General features: G+C 28.5%; 1 protein-coding gene across 1 annotated transcript; it reads left to right on the top strand.

Moving 5' to 3' along the window:
• Positions 1-3913: 3913 nt before the first annotated feature.
• On the top strand, positions 3914-8245 carry LOC100169007 (thioredoxin-like). Its single transcript, NM_001162337.2, has 4 exons — positions 3914-4038; positions 7047-7151; positions 7541-7666; positions 7739-8245. Exons 1-4 carry the CDS (start codon positions 4015-4017, stop codon positions 7799-7801), a joined length of 318 nt encoding a protein of 105 aa, NP_001155809.1. The 5' UTR covers positions 3914-4014; the 3' UTR covers positions 7802-8245.
• Positions 8246-12640: the final 4395 nt, after the last annotated feature.

Below are 12640 nucleotides of genomic sequence, written 5' to 3'. Positions count from 1 at the left end.
GGGATTAAGGGATAGATCCCCCAAAAAACTTTTTTTTTACTGCTAATATTTTGATGAAAGTAATGATAATGACCATTCATGTTTGCTAAAGACGTATATCCCCCCCCCCCCCTAAACCAAATTTATAATTGCGCCACTGATTCAAATGTACAACAAAAGGCATGCCCGTACGTTTGTAGCTCATATAGACCTATGCGCCGATTTTCCCTTGAACTGAGTTACTGATGTACCAGGTTACGCGTGACTGATCATTGATATAGCATCGTATTTTATATATTTTACCTAACCGTGAATTCGGGTTATATGGCTAGAGCTATAGCCTAATATACAAATATTCGTATAGAGGAATAATTAATAAAAGTGAATTTTTTCAATGAAATTCTCCAATAAATAAATACCTACTCCAAGATTGAATAAACATAATAGAAAATAATAGAACTAATTATATAAAAATATAGAAACCAAAATGTATCTATTATAATATAGGTATAGGTATATTATGTTTAATATTTAGATACTTAGGTGAAGGATATTTTATTGTATCATTTGAGTTTGTACGTGGGATTTTTTTTTTTAAAAATTCAATAGTTTAATACAGTTTATGGGTAGGTATGTAAAATATTACAATTTAAAAATTATCATTATACCTAGGAAAAATGTAAACATTGTAAAACATTAAAACAGATACTTACTGCAGACTTTAATTTTTAAATAGGTAAATTATTCACTTTTGTATTAAAGCTAACACTAGGTTGGTTCAGCTGAGCACAAACATATGCTATAATTTTGTACCTTCCTCGTATAGGCCAAAGAGAGAAATCAAAATATTTTACGCTGACATGCTCTTATAATAATATTCTTTTAATTCGTGTTATCATCCATTATCGATTATTTTCTATTTTATTTTATTCATCAGTCATCACTATTTCCTTATATTTTGCTGTAATTTATTTTATTGAAGATTTGTGTGTGGGCTGACATCTCCTACACTTTCTAACGAGACAAGCCTGATTAATAGTAGCAATACATATGGATAAAATGGCGCAATCTTGTCAGAATAGATATAAAAAATGATTAAGGTAGATTAAGGGCACAAAACAGTATAAATACAATTTGGGTAGAACACGATTGCGAACGGTCCTTATATCGGCAGCACTTTTTTGAACAACATGATTGCGAACGTTTTTACCTGATAACTTTCATGCAACTTTGCTGCATCAATTTTTAACTAATTAAAAAATATTATATTTTATTGTACCTATATATTATATAAGTAGCCTTGGTTTTTTTAAACTCAGTAAAAATATATAAATTTTCATTAATATATACTGGATATTATGTTTATTTGAAAATTTCCATTTAATTAAGCCGTCTCTGCATTGTCTTACAAATTAATATTTATAATTATTTAATAATATATTAATTCTTTTCCGCGGTCAGAAGAAATAATTACTTTAAAGCTTAAAGTTTTTCATATAAAACTAAATATTAGATATTACACTGCAGTTATCGCTGACCACCAAACAACTAAATTTTTAAAAGGCTTATCCAACAATTTCGATTATAAGCAATATTAATAATTATTTACAATAGAATATTGGACATTGGTTCGGTAAACCACGATATTGTATTTAATATAATTTTTATCGGTTGTATTTAACGATATGAAAGATTAAAATAAACGACAACGTCACTCGAAAAATCGTTTGCAGTCGTTGAATATAAAGTATGAAATATTATTTTTTTGATCTGCAGCTGTCATAATCGTTATTCGTTCTCCATTGTATAACACTGATACAATTTATGCTGTATAGGGGAAAATCTTACGAAATTTGCGTACCCCTGCCCCCAGCTGAGCTGTTCAGTGGTTACACAAAAAAACAAAAATAATAATAGGTAGGTTAGTATAGGGGGTTTCTCACTTCCTTCCCATTTGTTGTTCTGTTACAGTATTGGCCTGACCATGGCTGATGGACCGCGAACTTGGTCGGGTCCCCTCCGTTTTTTTTTAGGGTCTCAACGTCTCGTACATTATTTGACGTCTTCCTGGTTTATATAGGGAGTCTACAAAGTATTTATTGAAGTATTTAACCATACGTAATTTTCTTTGATTTGCCTATAATAAATAACCCCGGAAAATTAGTCACCGAAAAAATAACCCTGTGAAAAAATAATTTATACCTACCTAATAATAAATTTGTAATAAAATGTCAATAATACATTTTCGAAAATGCACGATAAATGGGTTTGTTTTGAAATTTCAATAATAATTTGTAAAAAAATTCTCAATCCAATCACTTACAATACAATATTATGAATATATTGTATTATATTATGTTGATTATATTTTATTACGGGACACTTGTCGTACGCTCTCAACCGTGCGATTTAGTGTGTCAATAATTAATTAATAAAGTTAAAAGTTCAAAGGTGCCACCAATATATTTATGAATATAGTTAACTATATTACATGTATTATGTACAGGTATCTTAATTAATAATTTTAGAGGTATCTTATTGAAATAGATAAGATATATAAATGCGCCAGTAGAGCTAGCGCATATACGACAAGATAATCATATTATGATATAGTACAATAATAATTATGGAACATTGTACCAATATTTGTATTATGAAAATTTTATCTCATATTATGGAAAATAGTAATATATAATTTTGTGAAAATTTAAAATATTTACGGTTATTCGCCTTTGTGTTGCTACAAAAAAACAAAATCGATTTTGTCAACAATTTGTTTGAGTAAAAATTCATTTTTTTCTTTATTTTTAATTTGATTAAAAGTGAATATACATATCTTTTATTTTCAAATCTTTTAGATTATCGGGTACTTTTGGAAAACTCTGAGTTCTTTGATTTTGGATGGTTTTTATTATTGATTTTTGATTGGCAAGTAATCCAAGATTTCAAGAATAGGTACTTTCTGACAGACCCCTTACGGTGTTACAGCCTCTGGAAATAACTGTGCAGGAAAAGATTTTGATACTTGAGCTTTTGTTTTAAATTTTGCATGGGCGAATGAAATATGGCACGAAAGATCAATTTTAATTAAATGTTTTTTATCCAGGTAAGTTTTTAATATTATTGTGCATATATACCAATAGGTATGTTATACATTTTACTATAGGTACCTACGTAATAACATAAAACCAATATTTAGATTAATTTGCAAAATCTCATAAGGGGTTATTTTTTCGCGGTGCCACTTCCAGTATTCCAGCCGGTAAAATGTTATAACAATAAGTTAATAAACACATACCTACGTAAAAAGCGAAAACAAGATTGTTGTTCTCAAACTGTCGACGAATTACAAATTCATGATTGGTACCTAAATAATATTTTTGCTGCTTTTTAAAATTAAAAATATGAATAGGTACCTAAATATTATAGGTATTATACCTGGCTACATAATACGTTTCAGTGTTTCACGAAAAGTTTGAAGACGCTATCGGTGTTGTTTCATCATAATAATAATAATTATAATTTATAATTATAATATTATTATAGCTGATCGTGTGGCAGTGTGGTAATAGGTAACTATAGTCGCTATAAGTTATAAATTAGTGATTCAGTATTCCAAGTATTGTAATTTTATAATTTATGATTATTGCAATTTAAATTGCAATACTACATAAAGGCACCGGAATGGCGAATACCAATTTCCGTGAATCGTGTGATCCAAGTGTTACTTTGGTGTTGCGGACGAACGATACCTCCAGGAAAGTCTAAACGGAATGAAAACAAAAAACGTGCGTGGCGGTCGTGGCTGCACTGTCGAACGGCGCGGTCGCCATTGTTCCGCGCGCACACCGCCCGCCGACCGACGGCCGCCGTCGCGACGACGTCGAACGGTTGGAATCGACCGACGCGGCGACGCCAAACACTTGGCTTGATTACTTGAACAGCGAACGCTTCGTCAGACGTGTCGTCCGTTGCCGCACTGTCCGCACGCACTATTCACGCCGCCTAATCCGAATCAACTACTCATCAACCAAAATGGTTCAACTCGTCACCGACGCTGTGAGTATAAAACTTGGAACTTATATCATTTTCGTTGGTACGAACGTTCTCGTTTGTGGTTTTTTCGGAAGAGCTTTCGACCCGCCTAATAATAGTAATAGCAATATTGTATTATCGCGTGTATTAGATTGTACGCTTTTTACGACGGTCGTCGTAATATTTTGTGTTTTCCGTAAAAATTATTGCGCGCGACGTACGGAACTCGTTTTTGTTTTGCGCACGTCGACAAGGTCGTCGTCGTCGTCTTTATTGCTTTTATATTACTATATAATAATAATAACTCGCGAACTGTGCGAGGCGACCGCCCGAATTCGAGCCTGCCGCCGCCGCTGTGAGGACCTCACTGGGTGAGGTGAAGGGCTTTATTTAATTTGTCCTCGACCGCCAACAGTGATGATTGAAGTTTTTAATTTGGAGATCTGTCCGTGTGTGTGTGTGTGTGTGTGTGTGTGAATAATATAATAATATATATATTATACACATATTAGGTCGTATCTGCCTTTTATTATGTGGCCGTGGCCGGTGTTGTGTGTCTGTGTGTGCGCGTCAATATTGAGCGGACATGTTCTCTTATCTATGGTTTCCCGGTGCAGCCGTCGGATAAATAAATTGATAAAACCCGTCGGTGGCCGACTTGCCCCGCGCGACACTAATAATAATAATATTGTGTCTGCGCAATATAATTTAAAACGAATATTACTAGTTTCGCACTAAAGTCACGACTGTAATAATAGTGTCTGTTGTATGCCATGCGTCACATCGACAAATTCTAATTTTTGAATCATCCAATCGGTATGCGACCTGTATGTGTTACTAGAAAGTTGAAAGGTCGTCACGATGACGTAAAACACTGTAGTAAATCTACCTATAGACATTATAATAGTACTATGGGGTATAATAATAATATTATGTCGAGTTTATGTTATATAATGGGTACACCTACATAACTGCTAATGATAAAAACTTCCTAGGGCACCTAAACTCGATAATTTATTCTATTCTACACTAGCCCCGCCTCGAGTTTCAACCCGAAATATAATTTAGTAATTGATTGGAAATTTGATCATCATCGTCGTTATATTGTGCTCACTGATGGGCCTAGTGAATCATTAATTAATTTTTATAAAGCATTAATACAATTTTAACCATAAATGTGGTCCACAACACATTCATAAGCATGTTAGTTGCATTGCAATTAAATTGAAAATAACAATATTAGATTTGAAAAATAATAAACATTTACCTAAGTACCTAATTATAATTACATGACAATCCTAATGACCATTTTAAAATATATTTGGTCTAAGGCTCTTTAACTATTTTATATAGAGGTTGAGAAATTATTGTTTTAACCCTGTTTTGATAAAATTCGAGATAATATTAAAGTTATTTTATTTTAGCCACTAATATACAACAAAATTGATCTTATTTAAACAAATAGTTTAGTTACATAGTCAATCATGAATTAAATGTTTTAATAGATTCATACTATTTAATTTGCCTCATTAGTGTAAAACTCACATATTTCTTGATTATATTGATGCATGTACTTCAGATGTTAAAATAGATGATTATGTTTGATAAAACCAATATATTTATGTTTTTGTTGAGTTTTTAATATTTAAAATATGACTATATTTAGAGTTATTTGTCTAGAGATAATAACATTTTAAAATGTAATTTATGTAGGTACCCACCATTGCTTGTTAATTCAATTAATAAACACCAAAATAATTTTAAATTTAAATATTTAATAATGTTAATCATGGGGTGCCACCATTGGGTGACTTCCCCCCCCCCCGCTAATCTACCCACATCCCATTTACTTATTGTACTACATATAAATACAGATTATAAATATACATTTTTGATCAATAAAAAAAAAAAAATAATAATAATAATAATAATAATACCTATTAATATTAATAAATTATATTAGGTAACATATTATATTATATTATCAAGGCATGTCATGGCTTGATATTTTTACACATTATCTCTGAACTGCCCTTTTAATTTTCTAATATTTAATGAATTTTTCTAAAGATACACCATTTTGATAACAGCAATGTACTAATACATATAATAATAAATGCTGAGTACCTTATTATCGTCATTCATCACCCACTGGACACTTAAATATCATTTTAGGTTAAGTTATCTACCTAAATAAAGTTAAATTGCATTGAATTAGTATTTTTACAAATCACAATAACTGCTTGATAGGTATATATATACATTTGATATCAAATAATTAGTAGGTATTATTGTATACAGTATTGTAAGAAATGTTTATGTATGTGTTTAGGAAAAGCTTTATTATTGCATGTATTTAAACTGATTAGTGAATATTACAAGGGTCTAATTTTTCAACAATTTATTGTTTGGACACATTTATTTATATTTCAAAATAATGTTCAAGTGATTCCATTCATAACAACATAACCTAATACTTCAGCATTAAACCTGAGTTTATTGATAAGATTAAGTTATTTGATTGTTAGACAAAAAAAATAGTTCTTGAAAAAGTATTAGCACTTACTAGTGTCAATGTAATTTTCTATGTATTTATGTATTGTATAAGTGTATGTTCATTATGAAATAATTGTCACTCTGTTAACCTTGTTTGAAATATATGCCAGATTTAAATTTGTTAAAAATTGTTAATTTTTAATAGTTACTGTTATATTTAAAATATACTATACAATATAAGTAATATCTACTTGAAGTACTACCTTTATAATTCAGTTGACATGGAAAATTAGTACTTCCTTTCAGATAGGTATTATCTTGTATTATATAGATAAATATTAATAATTTATTTATCTATAGCTATATTATTAAACTTATCACAAAAACATACTAAATAGTTATAAATTATAATCATATTTAATCCATTTAACAAGCTTTTAAATAATTAATACATGTCAACGGCTATTAATATTTTGTAAATATATACTTTTTTTTTGTTAAAAGAAATTATATTTATAATATTTTGTATTTTGCAGGCCGATCTGGCAACTAAATTGACCGATGCCAAAGAAAAATTAGTCATCATTGACTTTTTTGCCAAATGGTGTGGTCCTTGCAAGTTAATGGCTCCATTCATTGAAGTAATTATTAAATTTCTTTATATTAATAGTAAAAATATTAATATAATTACAATATTTATCATTTATTAGACATTTTTTACTAATTCCTATTAGTATGGCTATTTAAAAAAAGTCTTAAGTATTATCTATTGCATTACAGAGACTAATAATTTATTTGTACACAAATTCACTATAGTATTATTTTTAATAGTGATATTTTTCTAATTACAAAAATATTTATTTCATACTTTTGATACTGCTAAATATAAAATGAATACATTCATGAAATGTAACATATTTAGAGGATTTTGATGTATAAAAATCTGAATTTTGACTATTAGTTAATTAGTTAAAGGATAAATTAATAAAAACAAACTAGGTAATGAAAAATATAATATTTTTATTTTTAGGAACTGGCCAATGAGTATCCTGATGTAGTCATGTTAAAAGTTGATGTTGATGAATGTGAAGAAGCTGCTATTGAGTATAACATCCAATCAATGCCCACATTTGTCTTCCTAAAATCAAAAAAAGAAGTAAAATTAATTAATATAATGTAAATATTCAAATTTGTATTATTCTACTTTAAATATTATTTGATTTTTTAGGTTGTTCGGTTTTCTGGTGCTAACAAAGATAAATTAAAGGATAATTTATTGAAACACAAATAATAATATCAAAATTGGCTTCAACCATAGTGTCTTAATGGACCTGCATATATTCAATGAATTTTTTTTTATAATTAAACAAAAATAGATTTTATACTGTCATTAACTATTGTATTTGTTTAAAATTATTATCTACAAAAAAGTATAAATATATATTTTTAAAAAAAAATTACTATAAAATATTCATAATGTTATAATTTATTAATAACCAAGCTATGCAATTGAAACCGAAATGTATACTTACACGTTACGTACTTACTTAGAAATAAATTAAAATGCACATTGAAATTGCTACCAACTAAATTCAAGTTTTGTTATTTTTGTTTGGAGCTGTGTTAAGTTTTATTAAATTATTATGTCATAGAATATTAAAACCTATAACAATTTCAAGTATTTCAGGTATAAACATTTTTAATCAATATAATATACTGTATTATTTATTCATTATCTGATGAGTAGACTGTATTGTGTGGCGTATGGTGTATGCATGGATGTTAAATTGTTAAGACCGCAATTGATTCTGTGGTCATGTCATGGTGTGTCATCATGCATGCAAGTACAATGCCAAATGACGTGTTTTGTTTCAAATGCGTAATTCAAGATTTTGAGGGTGATTTATTGGTTTTAGAATTTTTTTTTTTTTACATCGCCTGTTGGAGCATTAAAGATGCATCAATATTTAACTTTGTGGGTGGATTCTGGTAGTAAATAGGATTTGAAATTTAAAAATGAATAATTGTAGGCTGCATTTTTCACAAAATTTTTATATTTTCATTTTCTTGACAAGATTTTGGCTATTTCTAGGTATTTCAAATTTTTATTTTTTAGTTTCTATTCGATTTATGATTGATAATATTTTGTCTAAATAAAAAAGCTTGACAGTTAATAAAATACTAATACAAGATAAAAGAAGGTTCCTCATAAGTTGTTCTTACCGCAATTACTAAATATATCGAAAATGTAGCCACATTTTTTTTAAAGAGTTAAAAAATCTATATAATTATGAATTTTTTCAAATTACTTTTCCGTTAAAATAAATACTACTTTTAATTTTAATGCCTAAAGCGTGGCCTAACTGTAAGTAACAAGTTCTTAATTAAAATGCCTATAGTTGATAAATAGTTATTTCCTTATGATTCGAAATGTCATAACCTTTTTATACCTGTCATACCCGGGCCGATGGGGACTTGGGACTTAAAATAAATATTTATTCGGAAAATATGCAACCCGGGTTGACAAAGATCAATATATTTTATTACCAAACATAAAATACGTGAGCCAGAAAAACTTAACTGTCGTCGTTGAATCGTTGCTTCCAGGTCGTATATAATCCCATGCATAATAATTTACATATATACCATCGATCAATTCAATTTAAGTATGTTCAATAAATATAATAAATACAATATACTTAGGTAGGCAGTAGGTATATAAATAGTGCTATACACACGCGCGTTCTTGTGTCCTTCATAATTTAATAATTTTTATTAATAATATGTTACGTATGAGTTCCTACGATATATTCGAAACCGAACGCTCCCCCTCCAACACATACAGCTCAAAGTCCGGGTTACAGGCTTGCGGGGCGGGGTGAAGTGCATGAATTGAATTACGAGTGAACAAATGTAATATACTATATATGGGTAATATGTTAATAGTTAATAATTTAATTTGTACTTAATTCTGAAGTTTCCAACCTGTGAGCTGTAGCCTACGAAATATATGTTCCATATAATAAGTAATTAGTTTCTCTATTATTATCTAATATTATACGCATACTATGCTGAATTCATTTTTGCCAAAAACATGGTATATATTATTAATTAATAATTATTATATTATTATAATAATTATTGATCATACATTATCGTTATTATTCACTTATAATTCAATATTGACATACCTACCTATCGTATATAGTTATCACTTGTCAATATATAATAATGTATATACCTACTACAATATGTCTGTGTCTGTGTGTGTGTACATTATATAAATTACTTTTCGGAGTGATAAATAATTTTATAATTTTTCATTCAATCAACATTCATGTTTTAATTTAATTTCAAATTTGAAATTTTTAAAAATTGTTCATAGTTATATAATATTAATTATTATATTATAACTATTATAAACCTTTAATATAAGTAGGTATACAAAATTAATTGGAAGGTGCAGCGCACCTATAAAGTTATAATATTATGTTAAAATATAAAATTAAATATGTTCTATTATGACGTGTCTTGAACCTTCTATAATTATATAGTACAGATTTAATTGATTTTGGCAAAAATATTAGTTTATTAATATTTTATCATATTATACTAGCTGACACGGCAATACTTTGCTATCACTAATCACTATGTTTTTGTGACTTTTCAACTCCTTTTGGGGGTGACACGCTGTGGAAGCAATGGCTTTTTAAATGTAAATCATATCATTTTAATTTATAGTCGCCCGGCGTTGTGATTTGCTTGTGATTATGCGAATCGCCTAGGCAGGCAATCTACCTGCGATTGATCGCGGACCTCACGTGGTGCGCACGTACGTGTAGTTTATCTCTAAAGTATCAAAAAATGGTCCACCGAAACCGTGGCTGAGAACTATACATCCTGTGCTAAAATACACAGGCATATCATATTAATAATTATAATTATTGCTATAAAAATCCAATAGCAACAATTTATTAACAACAATTTCCATCGTAAATCTCAAAACTACTGTTTGAGAATCTCCCCAGGTTGGCCCTCTTATTTACCCTTTTTCGTGACAATATGGTGTAGCCTATCTTCCTCCCAGATGTCTAATCAATTTCTATACCAAATTTCATTTCAATCGGACGAATGGTTTAGGAATGCATAAAGGACATGGGTAGAAACAAACATTTTTGTCTTTTATATGATAAAATACAGATTATTGTTATTCACTTAGGCACAATTAACTACAAATATCTACGTATCGTATATAATGGTGTAAATGGATTCGTGGTGATAAAATCTGAAAATTAGTTGATTTTAAAATTTGACTACTAATCCCAGGAAGCGTTGAACATTATTCGTAAATAAACTAATTATTTTGAGTAATTAGTCAAGTTTAAGAATCATAATATTATTTCACTGCATTTTTCGAATTGTTGGACAATTTTGAAGGGTAATTCGTATTGTAATTTGATTAGGTAATAAAACAATTTTATTTCCCCAACACTATGCTAGGGGTACTGGTGGATAATGCATTTTAAAAATGACTTTAAGTCTGTTGATTAGTTTGGATGGTTCAATTTGGCATGCAACAAATATCTGAAATAGAAAATTAGATCACAAAGAATTTTATAAAAAAAAATAATATTATTTATTAATAGACCTTACATTGGGTATGGACATCTGCACTTTAGAGTCTAGATAATAGATATGGCACACTGGCACAGCTATGTTAGTATGTTACCTTGGAAGTCGGAAGAGTTGATGTTTATTCGCATAAGCTTATTTTAGATTGTGAGTGAAACGATGAATGTATTGATTTTACAATGATGTGTGTTTTTTTTAATTTTTTTATTTTAATTTTTTTATTTTAGATTCTGAGTGGAACGATGAATGTATTGATTTTACAATGACGTGTGTTTTTTTTTTTTTTTTTGTGTCTGTCATCACCTTTTAGGACAGTAAAAGTGCTTGGATTTTCTTCAACAGTACCTTTTCTGATAGGAAAGTGAATCTAGTTGGTACTTTGGGGGGTAAAAAGTGAAAATTAAGAATACAAAGAACTTTTGACAATTGTGTACGATATTTTTGCCAATTGTTTACAATACATGGATTTCAAAAGTAAAATAGTTTTCAAAAGCGCCTTGAAAAACAAAAGAAAAATTTAGGAAAAACGGGAATTTTTACGCAAAACCTGTTATCGAGAAAATTGATTTTGGTTTTTGGTGTAACTTTAAAACAAATGACCGTAGATACATGACATTTTCACTGGTTGTTTATATTTCCATTTTCTATACATGATAAAATTTTCAAAATATTTTGATTTGTTTTGAACTGTTTAGGTTAGGTTAGGTTAGTAAACGTTTTCAGTTTCCAATATTATTCTTTTTTTTTTCTATGAATGTCAATAAAACTTTATTTGTTGAGTAAAAATACTTGAAAATTTAATACAAGGCTCCTACTATGTTGTTACAATGATATTTGAAAAATATTAAAAATCCTTAGTCACAGTTTTTTTTTATTAGCATTTAAAGTTCAAAAATTGATAAAATATGGAAAAATCACGAAAATTACCTAATTATATTGAGTTTATAATTCGTAAAAATTTTTCTTTTTAGAACTAAGATTTTAAAATGTGATACAAGATTTTTTATAGGATAGTCTACCTTTATCAAAAAAAAATGTCTATAAGAAAGTCAAATTAAATTTTTATGAGCGTTTGAAATTCATATTTTTATAACATTGATATTTGCTCGATTTCTCATGAGACGATTATCTTATTTTGTTGTAATTAAAAAACGAATGACTGTAGAAACTTGAAAATTTCACTGAATGTTTATATTAGCATTTTATATATACAATACAATTTTGAAAATAATTTGACTCTTTTTGAGCTGTTTACGGACATAGTAAGTTTTCAATTTTTTTAGTTTTTTTTTTCTATAAATATCAATAAAGTTTTATCTATTTGGCCAAAAAGTGTAAAAAATTAATACAAGGCTCCTGATACATTGTTACAATAGCAGTTGAAAAATATTAAAAATACATAGGCACAATTATTTTTTATAATCATTTGAAGTTGAAATTTTGACAACAGTGTTATCAAATTTAAAATTGAATAATTATTTTGTAGTTAAAAAATTAT

This window comes from Acyrthosiphon pisum, chromosome A1, assembly GCF_005508785.2.
Source record: "Acyrthosiphon pisum isolate AL4f chromosome A1, pea_aphid_22Mar2018_4r6ur, whole genome shotgun sequence".
Taxonomy (NCBI): domain Eukaryota; kingdom Metazoa; phylum Arthropoda; class Insecta; order Hemiptera; family Aphididae; genus Acyrthosiphon; species Acyrthosiphon pisum.
This window is presented reverse-complemented; position numbering and strand designations above follow the sequence as displayed.

What these genes read in the sequence shown, in the direction of transcription:
- LOC100169007 (NM_001162337.2), top strand. Translation starts at nt 4,015, where the DNA reads ATGGTTCAACTCGTCACCGACGCT. An exon ending in TTCAACTCGTCACCGACGCT is followed by an intron (nt 4,039 to 7,046) that starts GTGAGTATAAAA and finishes TGTATTTTGCAG; the next exon opens with GCCGATCTGGCAACTAAATT. An exon ending in TCCTAAAATCAAAAAAAGAA is followed by an intron (nt 7,667 to 7,738) that starts GTAAAATTAATT and finishes TTGATTTTTTAG; the next exon opens with GTTGTTCGGTTTTCTGGTGC.